This window comes from Anopheles funestus, chromosome X, assembly GCF_943734845.2.
Source record: "Anopheles funestus chromosome X, idAnoFuneDA-416_04, whole genome shotgun sequence".
Classification (NCBI taxonomy): domain Eukaryota; kingdom Metazoa; phylum Arthropoda; class Insecta; order Diptera; family Culicidae; genus Anopheles; species Anopheles funestus.
Window position 1 is genome coordinate 3,497,695 of NC_064597.1, and position 22,106 is coordinate 3,519,800.

Sequence of the window (22,106 nt, forward strand, 5' to 3'; positions counted from 1 at the left end):
TTCAACGCCTCCCCTCCCCCCTCCCAACTCACCACACCTTTTCAACCCCCCCTCTCCCACCCCATTCTCCCTTCACCCGGTTCTTATTCCATCTTCTGCGATCACAATCGGGTAAGAAACGGTGAAAAACACTTTTCCCTCCATATCCTTATCAATTCCTTTAATCTTCTTAATTTGATTACACCGGCGTCGGTTTGCCCCTTCGGGGTGGGTGTGGGGTTAAAAGCAATGGGGATTGGCACCGGACCCCCGGGGGGGGGGGGGGGGGGGAGGACTCGGCGCAGGTACTAAGCGAATGGTGAAATGAAGGGGAAAAAAAAGCGTGTCGAAGCGCGCCGAACCGTACCGAGGCGGAACGACAGGCAGAGGTTGGGCACCGAAAACCTTTACCACCGGAAGTCACACAGATAAAGCGCGCGTACGAATGGAAGGATGTGTTTTTTTTTTTGCTGTTTCGCCCTTCCAACCATTTACAGATATCCGGTCGCAGCGACAGTGACATAAGAAAAAATGGAAGAAAGAAACCTAGACACTGCCTGCCGCTGCCATTACAATCGAACCCAATCATTCGCCCTTTTGCCGACACTATTTCATACGCGCTCGCGTATCCAGCGCTGGGAGCGCCGCCAGTGTGACTCACCGACGCCAGTACGGCGCGGTACCGTGACATGATCTTTGATGACTTTATTCGACGTTGACGAAAATCAAATTGGGGTTTTCCGACTTAGCGAAACGGGGCAAGGGAAGAACGGAAGAGAACATTTCCCGGGCGTTGAGGACGAAAAAAAACGAAACGAACGAACAAGCGCAACTAAGCCGTGGTGCCTCGTAAAGCTGGTGAGAAGGAATTTTATGGATCAGCGGTAAAGCTCTCGCTAGACCGTAAAAGAACTACTTTAACTTCAGCTTCCCATCATCCGGTTATGTTAGTTTAGGGCTGCAGAAGTAAGGGGAAAAAAACACACTCAGTGATGCTTCATGCTTCATTCTGCCTGTTAAAGTGTGTGTTTTTTCTTTCCTTTTCTTCCACAGAAAGAAGATGCAACGACGTAACGTGTTGACGTAAAACGCGTCCAGTTTAGATCGAATCGTTTTACGATAGCCATTTGCCAGTGGCTCTTAACCTTATGCTCCTACACGAAAACACACACACACAAATGGAAGACAATGCACACATTGGGGTAATTCACTCCTCATTCAAGGGGTTCGCTCCCTTCCCTCGGAGACGTATCAATCAAGTCAAGTTCCCACCGGCGGGCGTACTCGTGCAGCTGAGGCAGGTAATATTTTATTCATGATGATATTTCTATCTTCCACACATCGGCGCGTGCCCCCAAAAACCCGACTCAAACACAAAAAAAATACTCCCACACACAACTCACCCGTGCTGGCACGCGCGTTAAGTGGTTTCGCATCGCTGTAATGCTGTTTGTATAATCTTCGCAATGAGGTATATGATAAATAGACTGCCAAACACGCGTAACGGACATCCGATGTGTTTCCGGTTGCCGCCTTTCAGGCGCGTATCTTTTTTTCCACCTAAGTGCGGCGTGCGTTTGTATTTGCCTGCTGCGTGTGTGTGTGTGTGTAACGTACAGGTTTGTCACGATAGAAAGGAAAAAAAAGCATAAATATGTGCAATCGCATTATTGAGGTTATGTCAGGAAGTGGGAAACGTCATTACATCACAATCACCTCTGTCAGCGCGGCTCAATGATGGTTGGGCGACTTACGACAAAAAAAAGAATCTGAAATCCCCCAAACAGTGATAACACAACACGTGATTTCCTGCGTTTTTTTGCGTTTCATTTTTTTCCCCCACAAAGCTTGTGTACCTGGGTTTATTTTTTACTATACAGCAAGGTCGGTAACGCTTTGACGGTTGCAGAGATGAAGGGGTTTTATCAGCTTGTTTTGAAGTGTAAAAATGGCACACGGTTAGGGAAAAGAGCAGCACACATTTCGGTGAGTGAAATGTGCCCCCTAAATCCCACCCTCTCGCGTGGTGCCATATTTAGATGCTTTCGTCCACCATTCGTCAACAGAATCCTTCCCCCGATGACAATTGGGCTTTATGATGAATAAAAGATGTGCGTTTGGGAAAGCAAAACAAAGAAGAGCGAAAAAAAAATCTTCTTTACTCACACCGTACGAAACAGGTGAACGGATGTGGAATATATCCGTTTGAAGCAGTAACATACCGTAAAGATGGAGATACGGTTAGGAGACACGATACCGACCCGGTACGGGCACAATCACAATATGTCTTCGCCTTTTCACCTTCATAACAAATTGGATATATTTGATGACAAATTACGCTCGGATTTCGCTGCCGACTTTCGAGCTAACTAGTGGGTGAGATTTTGCGATTGCAGATCCGTTGTAAGACGGAGATTGTCACCTCGTGTGTCGTGTGTATACATCATCTTACGGAGCCATTCCTTGTACGGAGGTACTTTTTCATCCCAGCTACCCAACTAGTGTTGAGTTATTTAATCCGGGCGTCTTGTGTACTATTGATGATGTTAGACGAAACAAAACTATATACATTTATATACCTTTATATGCTATCTTGAAGAGTGCCTTAGGTCGATTCAAAATTAGTTAAGTTTTTATACCAATCTTCGCATTTAAATCTATTATACCTACTATGTCATACCGTTTGCATAACTTTAGGCTACTTCTAATATACTGCTTGATAGTTCATTTAAGATAATCAATCATCTGGGATGCTATTTCGCTTTGCTTATTTCTCTCTCTCTCTCTCTCTCTCTCTCTCTCTCTCTCTCTCTCTCTTTCCCTTGCTGAGCCGATTGATTTAAACTGAAACCACTGTACTGTTTCATCTTTAAACTTCTGATCTTCACCGAACTACCCACAACTTCACCTTTCACCGCATCTAGCAATGTTAGGATGAGTTCGCATAATCTGATCCTATCACAATTAGAGCCCAGCAGACGCATTGCAAATGCAGACCGAGGTAGGGAAGGATAGACACACTCTTAAATATATTATTACACCACACTCCACCTTTACTTCGCTCACCACCAAGCTGATAAGAGAAAAACGGGCCACAAACTAGCAAAACACTCGAGAAAATCTTGTGAGAAAAATCCACACCACCACCACCACCACAAGGTCCCCGCATCCTGACTAACAAACTCTCGTGAAAATCGACTTCAAAAGAGCGCCAATATTTACCCAACCCCAGCGCATGCCAATCGAACGGTAACGTTGGGAAAGAAATCAAGGGAAAGAGGAGGGAAAGGAAAGTGCAGTGTGGCAGTATGGCAGAGACTCAAGTGGAGGGCTCAGTTTCCCCAAGTTTTGCAGCAGCAATAAGTCGCCGTAGATAAATCGAACCCTCTTGAATTTATTGCTTTGTCGAGATGCGGTACCGGTAAGGGCGTCTCGGATGGTTTCGCTTTAAAAACCGCTCTGTCCCACCTCCCTCCTCTATTCTACAACCAACCACCCCAACGTTCGATGGGAAGAAACGAGTGCGTCAAATGCATTTAATTAAAACGAATAGGAACACATTCGTACGGAAAGCGGTACCACAGTTGGAATGGTTTCGTTTTTTTTCTTTCTTTCTTTTCTTTCGATTTTAGTTTGTTTTCTTCACTCCATGTTTTACTGCATCGGCAACAATCAGTAATGAAGCGCCTGAAGGTAGGCAAACGCTTCTACAAAACCGACAGCATCCGGACGTACATCGGCAAGTGTGCTGGTGGCCGGTGCGAGCATCTAAAGCATCTAATGGAAAAATAGATGTATTCAGTCCATGAAACAGAAGCGCCCCCAAAACTATCTCTGTGTGTGTGTAGTTGTGTGTGTGTTTTCCCTTTAGGAAAAACTTGCCCTTTTTCACTAAGGAAAGTGTCGAAAAAAGTGCCTCCGCCCATGGATTGGGAGTAAACTCAAAATGACACAAAAAGTGTAGTGCTTGCCTGTATGAGTTTCTCTCTATGTGTGTGTGTACGTGTTTGTGTAGATATAAAACATCTCCATTCTTTCCTTTTCCTTCCTTTTCCTTCCTTTGCTTGCAGGAGCTAGAAACGACCAAACTGTAATGTCGCAATCCTAAATTACTCACAAGACTTGCCTTTGCTGCACTCTTTTGCTCGGTAGGTTCGCTTGCATGCCATCACCCTCCGCAGAGGCGTCCGGCGTATGTATGTGTGTTTGAATAACCGTTTCAAGTGCACCGAGCAGGAGAAAGTTTGCTTGACTTACACAAACTCTATCAAAGTTATTTTTTCTACCTCCTTTTCCCGGTGCACTTCATCGATGCACATTTTGTACCCCTATTGCTGCAATCCACCATTTTCTTTTCTTTTTTTTTTGCATTACAAACCATCCGATTGATTGGTGTGCGCGTGCGTGAGCTACCACTTCCTGGCTGGTGGGGCAAATTGCAAAATCATAAATTAATTAACAAACAGCAAACTACTATATTTCCTAACAGCGCGCACGCCTAAAGGTAGGCAACAGTGTACATGTGCGGGGTGTTGATGGAAGGACGAAACTACGCAGTTGAGACGGTTCGTACCTAACTTTGTCGCCAGGCAAACACTTCCCCCCCCCCCCCCTTCCCCCCAACAGTGTCTTAAACTAATTTGTTTAAGCGTTCCCTCGAGAGCGGGGACACCAACAAAAAAAACGGCACCAGCACAGGAAAAAAAATCAAAAGAAAACGAGTCAAACCAAAAATAGCTTCATACAGAAGAGAAAAACAAAAAAAAATCCCTGCCACCACGAGCTCCATTTCGTGTTTGCCTCCCGAGAGAATTTTTTGCTTTCGCTTCTTACGTTCATCCCAAAACTTTCATTTTAACCATCTTGCATCCACCTTTGGTTTCTTCCTCTTGGCCAAACCCCCCTTAAACCCAAAAAAAAATGGTTCCTCAACCCCTCAAGTGTTACGCTTTAAAAGACGGGAAAGTAGAGGAAAAACTGTTTTCACTAGTCGTGAAGCGAAAGCGAAGGAAAAACCCGCTAAGCATCCGCTACCTAAGATGGTGCACACCAGTCGGGCGGCTTTGGGGTTGTTAAGTTTCTGTTGATCAAGCGAAACCTTCCAGTCTGCCTCCCCCCTTGTGCAGAAAGGCACAAATAGTCAAACGCTAGCCCGGCGGACCCCTGTGTGCGCACAGCAAAACTTCAACCAAAGCCTCATTAGGAAAATTATTCTCCATCCCGTATCAAATAAACCACTGGCACTAGCAATTGGAACCCCGGGGTTGAGGGATGCATGGAGAAAACACAGCGAAACAGAGAGGTGGGAGGGAAAAAACTGCAACGAACTGCCCTTAATAATCTAGCAGGCTCGAAGCGATTGAAAATTGGAATGTTTTGCGTTTTATTTTGCCTTCTGTTTTTTGTGTTTTTTTTTTGTAGTTGCATCTTCTTTTTTTTCAACGAGGTAACAAATTTTACAACTTTTTTACAACGCGCCTGAATGTATGCTTTTTCTGTACATTTCGTTACTTTTTTGTTTTGATTTTACAAATTTACATTTCCCGCTTCCATTTTTCGTCTTTCTCTCTCTCTCTCTCTCTCTCTCTCTCCTGCCCGCACGACTGGATGTCTTCATTTGCGTTTCTTTCATCAAGCAACTGCAACAGTTTACAAGCTCATCGTGCCAGTCCATTTACGGCAAAATAAAAGTCCCGTTTTCAATCCGTGGTGATATCGGTGCAATTTCTGTACGATGGTAGGATTAGTTGACAAGCTGCAAAACCATATCCACAACGTTCGAAATCGTCCCCGACGAGCAAGTAACTCCCTGCCCCAGACCACTCTTTTACTTCTTTTTTGAGACTATATGCAAACGCTGCCAGCGCACAATGGGAGTGTGTGATACAATGAGCGATAGTAAGAATATATTTTAAAATAAGATTTAATTTTATTACAATAATTATTTATAGGATTGCATATTGTGCTTAACATTGTATCAGTAACCTTGTTTTATTATTCAGAATTGTATACGCACTTCAAGAATTAAACAAATACACCATATTGCATAAATTTAGGCGCAATCACTTCAAATGTCATAAACCGTTGTGGCTTGGTGTACAATATTTATAAAAACATATAAATATTTCATACATGAATTGTTTTTACCGAAAAATAGTTTAACTGAAAAGTATTTTTGGATTAAAAAAATGAAAAAGACTGCTTTTTGTTATTAAAACGTATAAAAGAGACCCATCTTCGTTCACTGTTTCTACGCTCTTATCAAGAACGAAATGAGATTAATATGAAGCGAGGAAGCAAAGTGTCGCGCAAAAAATATTATGAACACACACACACACACGTACATAGTTACACATACAGCGTTCCGGCAAGGAAATGAGATTTCACGTTTAAAGTGAACCAGTAAACCGAAATAGTCACCACTCGTGCGAATGGCCTAGTAGCTAGTATCACACCGTCCAGGGTATTTTTTTTTTAAAAAGGACGAACACGAAGGGACCTTACAGGGGTGGACAGAGTTGGAGAATGGAGTAACGGAAGGTGGGAAGGAACGGAGGAGAGGGTGTTAGATGTGGTGCGCGTTGGCTAGCGACAAGTTTACGAGAGACGAAATGTTACACCCCCCCTCCACCCCGAAAACACTCTTACCTTCCTGCCTCTTTCCCCCAAGCACCCCCCAAAGAGGAGGGATGAAGACCGGAAAGAAGACCGCAATGCTCAGGCATCCGGACCAAAACAGTTTTCCCAAAAAACCGGCAAAACCCCCCCGGGTTCCACTAGCCGCGAAGGAAAGTCGGAGAAAATATATACAGGGTGTTCGGGATAATTCTGACAGTCACCTACGGAGAAAGAAAAACATTTTTTATGGCAAAATTAATCATCGGGGAAATTTTTTTTGTTTTAGAAATAGTAGCTTACCATGTATTTTATTGATTTTATTCAAAATATCCGCCCTCGGCTTCTATCACGGCCTCCACCCGTCTCCGGAACCGGGAACAAGCCCTGGCGACAGTTTCGCGGGGCAAGGCCGCGAAAACGGACCTGATTTTCGCCATCAGCTCCGCCTTGGTGTTGCTGGAGGTTCTATTGGTGTCCCGTTCCACCGCGCCCCACACGAAATAATCCATTGGATTAAGATCCGGGGAGCTGGGAGGCCACACATTCGGCGCGGTGAAGTCGTTGAAATTTGCCGCCAACCACTTTATCGTTTTGGAGGCTGTATGGCACGGAGCGTAATCCTGCTGGAACACGTACGGTCTGCCGTTGGCCACTCTCGTGATCCAAGGCTTCACGACGGTGTCCAGCATGGAAATGTACCCCACCCCCCCCCCCTCACCCCCATCTCACGTGCTAACGGCTGAATTCCGATCCCCGGATTTTCCATCACGCGCGCCTGGAGGTCAGCCAGGAAAGCGTCGGATCCCGCCGCTGAGAATGTGGTTTTTGTGCTGCCACCGCTTCGTCGTCGTCGCTGTTTTCTCCCAGCTCACTCCGGATCGCCTTCACTGTGTTCAGCGAACACTGCACGCACTGCATGATGTCGCGGTTGTCGCGTCCGGCGCGGATCATCATGATGCAGGTGATCCACTTCCACAATTTACTCTTTTTTGGCATTTTTTTGTCACGGGATGTTTTCGCTGCTTGTTCCGTACACTTTTAGCTGTCGAATGAGGTATTGCTTGTTTTCCTAGGCCCACGCAATCACGAGTTATAAACAAAAATGTAACTGTCAGAATTATCCCGAACGCCCTGTATATATAGCGTAAAGAATATAAGCATGGCAAAAGCGTAAATGCGAAAGGAACCAGCATTCGAATCCACTTTGCAATGGGTGTAAAAAGTGAACGAAGAGTTTGGTAGCTTCTAAAAAGTTTTATTTATAGAAATGAAAATCCTTAAACAGTGCGACGATGTTTGGGGGAGGACTCGGTTGATTTGGGAAAATGGAAAGCGAAGGATTATCGGTGTGGAGCGTACCCAAGCACCTTCCGGGAGACGTTCGGGAGATGATCAAAGTTAGTCGAAGGCGATTTTCCCAAAAACCCCAACCAACCTTCCCCAAAGGGGGGGGTTCAGTAAAACTACTCGCACTACTTAGAATTTTGTTTTCCCCCGTTTTTCCTGTTGTTCTTTATTCCTCCCCCCCCCCCCTCCCCCACCCCCTCCTCTTCATACACACCGGTATTGCCCGCCCACTTCCCTGTGCACACTTATGCTGATGGGGTCACCGGTTTTTGCAAATGCACAACAACTGCAGCGACAAAAAGAAAACCGACTTTCCCTTTTTGCCCCGTTCGCTGAACACCAAACCGTACGTTTTCATCCACGCTGGCCCGTCGGCAGCGTTCCATCTGTGCGAAATTATCGTCAGCTCTGCAAACGGAACGCCAACCAAGAGCTGCATACGGTTGAGTAATTAGCTAATTGCTCGCTTTTTGGCCGTAAGATTAGCGCGTCACAAAACGGTCACGTGGCCCCTGCCATCCTGAGGGCAAGATGAAAGCAATCATGGCATTATGCTGCGGAGAAGAAATGGAAGGACCGCGTGCCGCGTTCCTCGGATTTAGCCCGCACTATTCACACTCCTTCAACACCAAACCAGCAAGTATATTTCCCTGCAAATGTGTATCTGTATGTAGCTGAGCGTCTGTGTACGCGCGTGTGTTTGTAAATCGTTTCTAAAGGAAGTTTTTCGGACACTCTAAATAAGATACATTTCACGGTAGGATGAAACTGGCAAGATAAGACGAAATGAGTGCGGGAAAGGAATGCAAGCGGGGCAGCGAGGCAAGTGATGGAAAACGGACTTTTGCAATGCGTTCAAAGAAAAAAAAAACAAAAAGGAATTTCCCTCACCAAGAACCAAGAAAAAAACAACGTGCATTGCACAAAGCAGCCAGGCAAGTCATTAGCATTATACTCCGCCTACGGAAATCGACCATTGTGCGGGGAGCGAGAGAGAGAGCGCTTTTGCATACATTTAGGCGCACAGGCAAGAGTGGTGACGGGCACTGGTAAGGGCTGTATTATTAAACGGTTCTGCATTCACATTCACATTCGTTAAACGGTCCGGACTTTAGCGGATCGCTGCACTCGGTAAGGAAAATTAAATATGTTCCATCACTGCCGTCGCATGATTTGGTGCTAGAAAGCAGTGAAAGCCGTCATGTAAAATATTCTCTTCCCAGGTATTTCTTTCGCTAGTTTTAAAAGCTTTAAAATACGATTGAAGTGATTTCATATTATGGTTCAAAAACACTCAAATACTAAAACAAATCGATTCCACATTGCGTATGCGCCTGAAATTATGCAAAGCTTTGTCACAAATGCTTCCGAGCGATGTATGTGCCTGAAATTATGCAAAGCTTTGTCAAAAATACTTTCTACCCCGCGATGTATGCAATACCGATAACAAATTAAGATTTTTAACATTATTTTCATCTGGGAAATGTATTACGCTTAATATTTCATTAAAATGATATGTAAAAATATTTCCCCAAGCAACAGCGAAGAACGTCATTTGTTAGTTAGCGGGTGGTGGCTCGTTATTTTACAATCCACGCAATATTGAACACAGTACTGTGGGAAAAAGAAAAAAACATCTCCCTTCGATGCTGAACTGCACCATTTACATTGTCGGCGCATCCACGCACGCTAACAATGAGCGAATGTTTTCTAGCAAAATAACATCAGCAAAATAATTGCAAATAATACATTGCCCCATTTACTATTAGCTGGTCCCAGGTGGTAAGGAGGGTTCTAAAATGGGGCACTTGCACAAGGGAGTCCATTCAATCGTACACTCGGGCACACGGCCATCATCGATGTACTCGTCGTTCGGGTACTGGAGACTGGTAGCGCAATTTACTAACAATACATCTTGTTTCTGTTGCCGCAGGTCATACGGGTGGGGGTTTATATCGCCGACTCTCTTCCCCGGTGATGCTGAAACATGGCAAATAGATTTGGATTAACTCAGTTATCTAACGCAAAAAAGAATATTCCCCAACATTCTCCAGCAAAAGGCTACCAGCAAGAACAGATGCAGAGGTAATGTACGTACGCCTTCCCACAACCACCACGGTTCATATAGAGTCTTGCATGTCTTCCAACCACAAAATGGAATTCAATCAGACTCCCCCCTGGTACATCTACCACGCAACGGTTCATGGTGAGTTTGATAGGGTACTTGGTACTGCCTGCCACACATCTACGTATCGACCAATCGAGAGGAATGTCATTGCGTTAAAATGCTGCCACACACTGGCCACAAGAACAAGGTCAAACGAGGATGCCCGAATTTTTTTTTTTTGGGCGAGGATCAGCCCCTAAATACATTCCCGAAAAACCATTCAATTACATGCCCATCACCAATCCACATACGCCACATACACGTGGCTTGGCAGGCGCACCATCACATCCTTTAAGCGGACCGTCCCCAAAAAACACCGCTTAATGGCATGGAACGGCAGAACCGGTGCCGAAAGGTACACACTGCAAGCGTGAAAAGCGTAATTTACATAATGGACTTAAAATATCTTTTGTTTAGATTTCGGTACGCTAAAGGTAAAGTGAAAACATTAGTCCCATTTGTTCGGTCAGGTGAACAGCGCGGTAACAGTGCCGTTTTGGTACACCAGCGCCATCTTCTTCTGTCCCTTCCCCAGGGGGGGAATGATGGGGGGGGGGGGAGAATACACACCGTCCTCCATGGATGTTCGCCGATCAGTTTTTACCCATCGACTCGACGGATAGAGACGGACGCGATAGTATGTGCCCCCTTTGCTGATGACACATCTCAATTCACTTAGCCTTAACTTTTCCTTGGCAAGTGGGAAAACAAAAACACCTGGAAAGGAGTCAATTTTGCACTTGGCCACTGGTGATACTGGTGTGAGATAAAGCGAGAGAAGGAGATACGGGAGGGGGGGGGGGGGAGAGGGGAGTATAGGAAGCCGCTCTTACTTCCCATTGAAGAAAGCACAGATGGCTATTCAGTGAATATCTCGTTTGGTTAGTTTTGGTAGTTTTTCTTTTAACGCTAACTACCACAAGAATTTTCCTTTTTTTTCTCCCTCTCTTTCTCTCTTTCTTTCTCTCTATCTATCTAGCTTGAGCACTGGTGAAATCTTTTCCAGTGTTTCCCAAGTCATTTGATTGCTTATTTGAGCATTTTTGTGTAAATCTATATTTTATTGTTTTTCCTGGAATGCTTTAGGCACAGACACCTGAGGGCATGACCGTCCAAGAAGAAAATGTAGCCATTGGTACCATCTATCGACCACAGGTTAAAGATTGGCGATCCGTTGGATACCGACCGAGTTATAGGCAAAACTTGGTGCAAAAATGATGAAAATTTTACATTTTCTCAAACAGGGTAAGGAACTTGGTTCCTCGAATAACTTCGGGCACAGACATCTGAAAGCATGGCCGTCCAAGAAGAAAAAGTAGCCATTGGTGCCATCTATCGATCATAGGTTAAAGATTGGCGATCCGTTGGATACCGATCGAGTTATAGGCAAAACTTGGTGCAAAAATGAGGAAAATTTCCTTTTTTTTCAAGTTTTAGAATTTTTTATTATTTTTCACTATTTTTTTTATTTCATGCATTATTTGAGTGAATAGAAACTCATTGCAACACATTGGCATTAAAATAAAACAATTTAATTTTTTTTGCAAAATTTCCCAAAAAAATCGTAAGGGGTAAGCCTTATGAAATTTTCAAGTTGAATTTTTTTTTCAATTTTTTTTCTGATTTTTTATACTTTTTTTTAATTTAAAGCACTATTTAAGTGAAAAGAAACCTATTGCAACAAATTCCCATCAAAATATATCACATTTAAAATTTTTGCTACATTGCTCAAAAATGAGGAAAATTTTACATTTTCTCAAACAGGGTCCTGCAGCAAGCGGTAGTAGCTAACATCCTATTCTAACATCCAATTTCCCTTTAAAATAAAAACCTTTACTCAACTTCTATGCCTGCTTATTATCCTAAAGACGAAGGTTTTCCATAATATTCTACTTTTAAACGTCAATAGGAGCTCAGTAGCTCATAATAGAAAATTTCGAGTTGCTCCCTCCGTATTTTTTCGGAATGGAATAAGGACCATTTGTTTGTCAAATTGTTAATTTAAAAAAATCCCTCCTGTTTGCAACAGTATAGTTAAGAACCGCAGAACTAATGAAGGGACAGTATCTATGTTATATACTCGCAAAACTCCAAACGCTCTTGCGTTTACCACTAGGAAGGGAACCAAGAAAAAAAAGTATAAACACACACACCATTCGCCTAACATACTTGCGGGAACCATCTGGCTCAAGTACGGGAATTGCCTCCGTCAATAGTGGTAGCAATGACTGTTTCGTTACATTTCCCCCCCCCTCGACACGCTCTCTAACATGTTGAAAGTGTTGTTTCCGACAAGCAGGAAATTATCATACACACCTACACGGAAGCAATGGTACAAATAGTGGGGATCGAACTTAAGGTACAAATCGGTCGAGCTTTCTGCATCTTTAAGCAAGCATAAATTTTGCCCTGGCCCTTTCCTCCCTCTATCTCGCCCACCGCTCCTTTAATAGCAGCTGTGGAACAGTGGCACTCGAGCTGCAAAAGGTAAAGTTTGGTAAAATCTTTCACCACCACCAGTACTCCCAGTTATCCGTTTTTGCTGAACAGAACAAGCGAAAGAAACGTGGAAAGAACGAAAAACAATCCGCCATGCAAAACGAAAAAGTTCGACTTGCCGTGTGCTTAATTCTATTCGGATTTGGTAAAACAACAGCACCGCTAGTTTATGGGTTACTTTTTCTTCTAATTTGTGCTTACCGATTTTCCGCGTTTTCTCCACCCAAACACCCCCCCCACTGTAAAGCTGTTCCCCGCCATTCCATTATCGAGCCATTCGATGGTCGAACCTTGATTACTAGCTGCGGTGGGAAAGGAGTTGCGGTTGGTGGAAGCAAAATCCATCGATCCTTTCAGTCACTGAAACGATACGAACGCATAGACCACAGCCAAAGGGGGGAGGAAAAAGTTTTCCACCAAGCTGCATTTTGCACCCCCCACAGCTACCTCATCCCCCGATCCCAGTTTAGATGAAAAACCCACCCGTAAAACCCAATCACAACGAATTTGAATGAACCCAATCTTTCTGCCCAGTTTTGCCTCGCAAAAACCATCCACTGTCCAACTTTCTCTGGCCCAAAAACGGGTGAAAGGCCCACTCGATTGACTATTGATGCGAACGGGTGCACTCTCAAGGATGCTTTTCGGTATCGGAATTGCGTTCGAAGTTTTGGTTTCCCGGTTTGCAAGAGGAAGCGAACTTTAGCTCGGCAAGCTTTTGTGCTTCAACCTTCATTTTTTTTTTGTTAGCATACCAGGTCAGCCAATTTCGATTCCTGGGAACTGGGTGTGTGTGTGTGCCACCATTAGACGAAACTTAGCTCAAGTGCCCAATGCCCATCGAATTACCTCCGGAGCAAAATTTTTGGAGCAAAACCGATTTGTCTTAGTTGTGCACAGTGCCTTTTTTCATTTTGTATTTTATTTCTATTTTGGGAAACTGCACCTCCCAATTAACCGTCCTATAAAGAGAGTTTTTTGAGGAAAAAAATCCAACAAAAAAACAAAACGCAACGATTAAAAGAGATGGACAAAACGTCATCTCCAGTACGCAAAACGCTTCACTCGATAAGCCGCTTAAGACGAAAGCCCCGATCGAAGTACATGCACGTGAAGACATGGCAACATGCACCTTACCATCGTTTCGTCTATAGACACGTGCTACTAAATAACTCTACCGAACCGATATACACGCGCTGCGGCTAACGACTGATGTATTTGTCGGGCTGATGCAGATTAAATCAAAAATCTTACCCAACATGGTTTGCTTTACAAACACCACCGGCCACAAAAGGTTCGGTTTTGGCATGGGGGGGGGGGGGGGGGGAGACGTACACGTGCAGCGGCGAATTCATTAAGTCGTAATAGGAATTACTTTTTCCGGGAATGTATAAAACAACACCCGTTCATCCACGTTAGAGATGTCGGTACCGCATTACCGCCTGAATGTAGGCTACGTACAATGCCTTGGTGCATATGTTATCCGCAATACACGGAAGTGATGCTACCACAGGGGGCTACTACTACTAAGCTTCCATTTGCTTTCGTTGCTTGTCAGATTCACCACTGAAGCGTTATCGCACAGTGTGCTAGTTAGCGGACATTATTTACTTAAGAAATTCGCTTACTTTCATTATAGCAAAATAGTCGATACCATAAAGAGCTCTAAAGTAAGAATTAAACATGAAACCATTATTATGCCCACTTGGATGTACTTCTTGGTACCATTGTGCAACGATAATACCAGGACGTACTTCATTGCACTTCAATTTCTTCTGTCTTTCTGTGGGGCCTGAAGACGAGACCTGACCGGTCGTTACGGCCCACGCAGGATTATTTACCTAGCAAGATGACCGACGATTATGAGTCCTTGGTTCGTCAAGCGGCTAACCTAACGGCATAAACTTCATGATTTTGCCTTTGCATCTCCGGTGGATCGATCGTGGAAAGCGAGAACGAGTGCACACGCTGGTAAAATTCTGGCCGCTGGAAATTACAATCCTCGGTGGGAACTTCTTCCCATGCCTGTGTTGCCTCACTAATTTGCAATAATATGTATGTGTGTTTGTTTGTTTGTTTGGTTTGAGTAGAATAGTTAACCAACTCCTACTCAACTCTAGTGCGAACCATCACCTGGTGCAGGAGGTGTGTAAAAACACATATAACTCAAACCTAAGAAATGTCGGCCTAAACACGCAAATAATGGCAGTTTACGGCTACTAATACCTAGCGACTGCCTCCATCCCGGTGTACTTAAAAAGTTGCCTGCAACAACCACAAACAACACCGCAACGTTTTCCAAAGCACTTCTCCGCTTTTGCTTTTTGTGTCCGGGTTTCCGGGGGGATATGGGATGCTCATCAACGCAACGCCCGAACTAAACGCTGGGAACGTTAGCAACTGACGGACTCCGAACAGCCCGAATGTCCAGAAGTTGTCAGTAGGATAACCACCAAAGCAAAGAACCGTAGATAGTTTTTACCGTGACGCTGTGCTTACGTTTTGGTGAAGCTCACCCTAAGAACAATAATAAAAAAACACACACACACATCCACCTACACACATAGTCCCACATCCACGGCAAACTTGAAGCTGTTAGTCAAATAAAAACAGATTTTCCACATTCACTCGCTCGTATCCGATTTGTCACCAGAGGTCAGAGGGTTTTCGGTGCTGGAAAGATCCTTGTCGCCTTGGTCCACCTTCATGCTACTCTATCAAAAAGCAGTTTACTATATGTCTTTTTTTTTTGTTTGTTTGTTGGTACGATGCTCATCCCATTCCAGCCTGCTCAGGAACGTGCACGGGTGCGTCCGAAAGGACAAAAGGACCGTAAACGTGTGCCAACCACAGACAGGTGCGGTTGTTGAGTGCTCCGTAGTAGCATGAAGAAACGGTCACATATAGCGTCAAGATTAGAGACGTCACATCCGTAGGGCTAGATTCTTTTGGGTAGGTTACCCGGGTATCCCGAAACCTCAACGCCTGGAGGTGTGGTGGGCAATATGGGTGAAAGAGACACCGGCTATGCTTAAGACACATGCCGTACTCGGCCTGTATCTATCTATATGGCACCGTGCAGAAGATTAAACAAACAACATCAAACCTGAAAGGTGAACGCTGAACGTGAAGGGTGTACATCCTTTTTGCCGGGCTCCAAAAATACCGCAACTCTCAGCAGTATCACCTTGCCATTTGGTGCCATTCCCAGGATAGCAGGCTCGTTAGAGGAGCAAACGAGCTGTTAAAAATGAATAGACCAAGATCATGTTTGGAGAAATTTAATTATGAGCATCATACTACCTTAGTGCATACTTCTGGCGTAAATTTGGAAACGAAAGTTATTAAGTTTAGGTTCTTTTTTTATTTTGCTCAACACTCCCGTACTGGGGACTTGTCCGTACATTCAATTGCTTCGTCGAGTGCTTCGCCTCTGGGTGTAATCTTACTTTCTTCTCAGTGATCTCCCTCCATCCCTATCTCTCCTTGGACAGCTCACAAATCCAAAATCTCAATCCCAAACTTTTGTACAGTCATTCTGATTCCCCCATCGCACAACCAAGCTGTTAGACTATAGACGTGGGAAACCCCAGCCTCTTCCCATCCTTCCAAACAGCTGGAATGTTAATTCTCGACAAGTAACAACTGTTTAAATTTAATTATCACACATCAAACGAAAGCGCCCGGCAAGATGTACGTGTTTGTTGGAAGTGTTTTTGTGATGGTTGTGCCCGGGTAACTTTCTTCCTCCGTGTTTTTCGGCGATAGGCGTCAGTACGCACCAGCTGTCGGATTCAGACCGAAATTGCTGGGCAGGAGCGGAACGTTGCCAGAGGGTTCGAGCTATTTGTTGATAGTTTCAAACACACAATGATACAACGTGCTAGGTGATACTGATCTTAAGAATCATAGTCAGTTTGGATCGATTGTACTCCTTTTGCGAATGTAGCGACACCAGACACTTGGCTGTACTGGACTACAAGCAACAGGTTTTGACCTTTATTTGGACACATTTCCACTGGGCGAAAGGACACATTTAATGCCAGATACCGTACAGCAGTTAGACGGTAAGCCTATGGATGATGTGGACAGAAAATCCTTTGTATTGTCACCAGCACTAGACGCTTAGAAGATGAAGGGCCTGTAAATCTACACTCTTCTAGGAATTGTAATTAAAATATCGGATTAAAGACGTACAAGAAATGAAATCCAATTCTGGTAACGTATGCATGAAAGGGCACTCTTATCTCGTCTGGCAAGAATGTTTAATGCCTGTATGTCTAAGCAGTTCACAAGTTCAGCAAGTGCATCTATTCTAAATAAATATATAAATATCTTAACAATTTAATCTCCTTGGACGGAAAAGTGGTACACTGCTGAGTGTATGTAATGAGGATAGATAAAGAAACGTTCTACTCAAACACCTCCTGAATTTCTTCGTCGTCACTCATCGTGGAGATGGTGGCCGTTGTCGGACGCTTCACCTTCGCAACGTTGACGTACGGTTCGAGATTGACGCCCGTTTCCGCCACCAAACGATCCAGTACGGCCTTCTCCAGAAGTTCTTGATGGTACCAGTCGGGTTTCCGTGTTGCCAGCTCGCGGACGTAGTATAGTGCTTCCGAGTGTTGCCCGGTTGCTACCAAACATTCGACTAGCAGCGCTAGTAGATCCCATACACGTACCGGAGGCGGTGGTTCTTGACGCTCTTCTAGCCGTACCTTTATGAGCTTGATCACATTGCTGTACTCGCGCCGTTCCGTCGCATCCTGCAGCTCGATAACACGTCTCACCTCAGCCATCGCTAGCTGCAGTGCGTCCAGTGCAGCCGGTTGTGATGAATTCGCTGACGGTGAGGCACGCGACAAACTCTTCACAGCCTCCTCCAGTGCGTTCAGTGCCTTATCGTAGTCCCGGAACTCGTCTATCTCCGCCTGTGCACAGTTGGCGTAAAAGTTCGCCAGCTGACTGTACGCCTGCCCCTTCGTGTAGAACGTCACGATATTCTTCAGGATCTTCGCATCGTTCTGCCAGTTGAGCGCCTGCAGATAGTTCGCCGCCATCACGTACACATCCTTCTGGCGGGACATGCCGGCAAAAAAGATAATCTTATCCGTGTCGCCGGACTTGAGCAAACTTTTCATCGCCCGTACACGATCACCCGCCTGGGTGAATTTCTTCGTTGCCGCATGATAATCACCCTGCTCCTGGAGGATATCACCCAACCGCAAGAGCAACGCTACCCGCTCACCCTCCGGCAGATCCTCCTTCCCTGGGGTTAGCAGTTCGGCGAGCGTTTCCGTCACCGGTACCCGATGTTCGGCACATACCGCCAGCGCCCGTGCCAGTTGCCGGGCGTTCGCAAGCAACTGTACCGCCTTGTACGGTTGCTCGATGCCAACGAAAAAATCGGCACAACGCGCCACCAGATCCGGATCGGATGATGCATCCAGCTCGGATGCGATCACCTGCAGCGATTCCGGCTGCTGTGAACGGAATGCCATCTCGACCGCTTTGTGCAGCATGCCGGCCCGGTGGTACAGTTCGACCGCACGCCGATAGTCGCCGGACTCCTCGAAGTAAGCTGCCGCGGATGCTTTATCGCGTGCCCGCGCCGTACATGCGACCGTCCAGAGATCGTCCGGCAGATCGTTCTCCTTGCAGATGCGCACCGCATTACCGTAAGTTTGGGCGCGGGTGTAAAACTGGATCGCTTCCTGCAGCTTGCCACTGTTCTCGTAGTACCGGCCCAAATGGTAGCAGGCGGCCCGATCACCGCTACCGCGCGCTATCTCATCCGCACGGCTAACCTGCCCGATAAAGCACAGGATGCGTACCTGCGAGAACCAATCACCCGACCGCTGGTAGATCTTGAACGCACCCTCCATATCGCCGCTGCTTTCGACGTACTGGGCCCACCACCGCAACAGCTCCGGATCGGACGTACCCTGCATGTACTGCTTCAGTGCCGCCGGATCATCCATCAGCAGCTGGCTGATGTTGTGCATCAGGCTGCTCGTCCGCTCGTAGTACTGTATCGCTTTCTGCGTCTTGCCACACTCCTTCAGCCACTCCGCGTACCGATGGTACGTGTTGCGCAGGTGAACCCGATCGAAATGTTCCGCCACCTCCAGTGCCTCCTCGAACCGGCCCGCCGCCTGATACAGCTTGTTCAGCAGATCATACCGACCGCACCGTTTGTACAATGCTTCCGCCTCATCCATCATCCCGAGCTCGATGGCCAACACGGCGATGCGCGCTTCCGGTTCCAGCGTTACGTCCTCCGTCGCACGGCGCAATGCCCGCACCGACCGGGCACGTCTTAAATGCCCGAGGCAAACTTTCGCCACATCCAACCGGCCCGTTTGTACGCACAGCCGGGCCAAATTTGCCCACACCGTATCGGACCGCAGCGAGCGAATGCAGCTGAACGCTTGGTCCATATTTTCCTGCGCAACATTCAGACTAAAGTTAAGCACCATTTCGCGCGTCGCTAGATCGCACGCATCCAACCCTTTAAAGTCACGCAACGCTAGCCGCGCAATATCGTTCCGGCGCAGCACGATCAGGTGCGGCACGCACAACCCAATCAGTTCCAGCTGTTCACCCGCCCCACTCGCTCCGCCGACACCCGGTTCCAACACCTCCAGCTCGGCCAGTTCCGATTTCTGCCCATCCACAAACAGCACGTGTATTTGCGAGTCAGGTTGAAACGCCCGTACCGACGGCTGTTGCTGCTTTGGCAAGGGTTTCGTTTCACACGCCAGCAGCCGTGCGTCTTCAGCGTCCCAGAAAAATCCAACCGGCAAGCAGGTGTGCGTGCTGGATGATGTACCATCCGTACCTTGCTTCAACCACCGCACACGCCCGTTCTGCTCCTGAGCATGAAATTCTCGCCAACTAAGTACATTGCTTTCCAGATTCCAAAGGTACAGCTTACCGTCCGGAAGGAGCTGTTCGTTCGCAATCGTAAGCGCCACATACGTACCATTCGCGTTCGTACGTGCCATAATGATTTCACCAAACTTCTCGAACAGATCGTACGCATTCTTCGGCGGTTGCAATAGCCGGATATCGTGCCGTGACACATCGTACAACCGTATGTAACCGTGCAGCGTAAAGACGGTCAGATACGGACCGACCAGATCTACACCGATCGGTTTACCTAAAATAAAAACGACGTGGATATAGATCGCGTATAGAAATAAGCCCTAACAATGGTACTTACCTTCATTCCCGTTGAACACAATCTCCTGCAGAACGATACCGCTCAGCGAGTAAATTTTCACCTGCTCCGCACCGAGTGCCACAATGCTCTGCTCGTACAGATAAACAGCAACACATTCGACGGCAAAACTATCCACAAATGAAACAACCAACGCATTCGTGTCCAGCTCTCCACTGACGGTTTCATTGGACGTTCCGCCGGTTGCTCCCAGACGTCCAGTTGTACTGCGCATCGTACCGGTTTGCTCGATCCGGTACACGGCAATCGTTCGTCCATTCGTTACCACCACGTGCAGCTCGTTCAGTGCGAGATGGATGATCGATATGTCCGTGTGCAGCACGACTTCCCGTCCGTTTGCATGCCGGACGAGCAGTTCGTTCGATTTGCGCTGCGTCGCCCAGACGGCACGTGCGTGAGCGGACAGTAACGATTGCTCCTTGAGGATGAAAACGCTGGACAGACAGTTTACCATCATGCAGGGACGGTTTGCTTCCGTAGTGCCCCACACAAGGCTCTTGATGGTTCCCCGCACCGGTGTCACATTCGTTAGCTGCCATTGATTTTCTGTGCTGGTGTACGAACGTCCGTACAGGCCCGCCGCACGGCGCCAGGTATAAAGATTGCCCTGGCTCGTACCGGCACTGAGCGTTTGCGTGTCCGGACAGTAGGCGACGCAGGTGAACACTTCCAGTGCGGCGGCACTCACCGGTAACCGGTCGGCGGTTGACACCCGCTCCGACCCAGCCGTCAGCTCCATCGACAGCACGTAGTTATCGTTCGTCTCAATGTCCCAGATGCGCACGGACAGATCACCTGTGAGGATAGCGAGCGCACACCCGGCAACCCACGTGATCGCACTCTTCGAACCGGACACCTTGCCCGACAGCTTCACCCGATCGAGCTCACTGATCTGTCCGTTGGTGTCCACCTCGTAATGCCCGATCGTAATATCCTCCATCAGTATCACGATCGAGTCTCTGTGGTTTTTTGGAGAACAGAAGCGGTAATTACAAAATAAATATATCCAAACAAAAAAAAGCGCATCTTACTGCTTCGGATGCCATAATATCTGCATGATCGGGATACTGTCTCCACGCACTATTTCCGTGCACGTGCCCGTCTGATTGATGTAGTACAGTATACCCGCCTGAGTGCACGCGTAAAAGCAGTAGTTGTCATGTACACTGGCATGGGCAAGATTCCGGACCGCCGTTCTCGGTCGCCAACTAGTCAACTGATCGAGTGCCGCCTCATCACCAGCAACTGCTGCCCTACGGATATGAATACGCATCGTTTCATTGCTTTGCATTCCGTCACCTCTCGCTCTCAACTCTTACTTACCGCGCCAGATTCGTCAACTCCCTGCTGCTAGCGCTTTGGATCGATTTGCGAAACGTTATATGCAGCAACGGATCCCGCAGATCGTGATTAAACATAGTAAGAAACTGTGACTGACCATCAAAGCGCCACCCCGTCAGTACACCCATCGCATCAGCCGTAATGACGCGGCCACCCTTCTCACTAAACTCCAGCAACATGATCGGTGACTTGTGCGGACCATTGATCGTGGCAAAGTCACGCTTCCCCTCGAACCACGCATGTATTTCTCCGTTTTCCCACCCGGTTAGCAGAATCTTTCGCTCCGGATGCCACGTCAACACGGTCGCCTGGGAAGTGGCATGTACCGGGAATGAGACATCCCGTAGCGGAATACCCTGCAAAGATGTGGTTAAGATATATGCAACCATTATTTAGCTTCAAAACACTCTGTCAGCCTGCTTTACTAACCGTATCGTCGAATATCGTTACGGAGCCACCCCGTTCATTGCTGTACGAAGCAACGGCGAATATCGGTTCCACCGGATGCCATGAGCTGACGGTGCTTATCGCCTCACTGTCAAGAAACTGCACCTTCGTATCGAAATATAGCGTCATTCTCAGTGTTTTGCGTTCACTTTCGAGTGTTTCAAACTGTAATTTCTACTGTTTTCATACAGGAAAACCGCTTCTAAACCTCCTAATCTCAATAAAGCGCCTTTCTCGTTGGCAGGTCGTCACGAAGTAAGCGATTTGTTTACGTTTCGGGCATAACAACCATCACCATGGTGACGCTACGTTCAAGGTCAGGGCTTGCGTAGCGTTGTTCTGCACCTGTCAAACGGACTGTCAGTGTGTTGGTGTTAAGGAAAACCCTTTTCTGCACACATTTCTCTCCCTTCACCCATACACATACACGTGTTCGTGTGCTATAAGACTGTAGATCGCATT

The 22,106-nt window shown here is 46.6% G+C and overlaps 2 protein-coding genes across 2 annotated transcripts in view; one reads left to right on the top strand and one right to left on the bottom strand.

Moving 5' to 3' along the window:
• The window catches only part of LOC125762959 (protein gurken-like), a 153,456-nt gene that overhangs the window by 67,621 nt on the left and 63,729 nt on the right, over nucleotides 1-22,106 (top strand). The window lies entirely within an intron of this gene.
• Nucleotides 16,830-22,065, bottom strand: LOC125762501 (intraflagellar transport protein 140 homolog). Its single transcript, XM_049424664.1, has 5 exons — nucleotides 21,627-22,065; nucleotides 21,180-21,553; nucleotides 20,888-21,109; nucleotides 19,839-20,815; nucleotides 16,830-19,775 (listed from the first exon to the last, which is right to left on the bottom strand). The coding sequence occupies exons 1-5, from the start codon at nucleotides 21,771-21,773 to the stop codon at nucleotides 17,023-17,025; spliced, it is 4,473 nt and encodes a 1,490-aa protein (XP_049280621.1). The 5' UTR covers nucleotides 21,774-22,065; the 3' UTR covers nucleotides 16,830-17,022.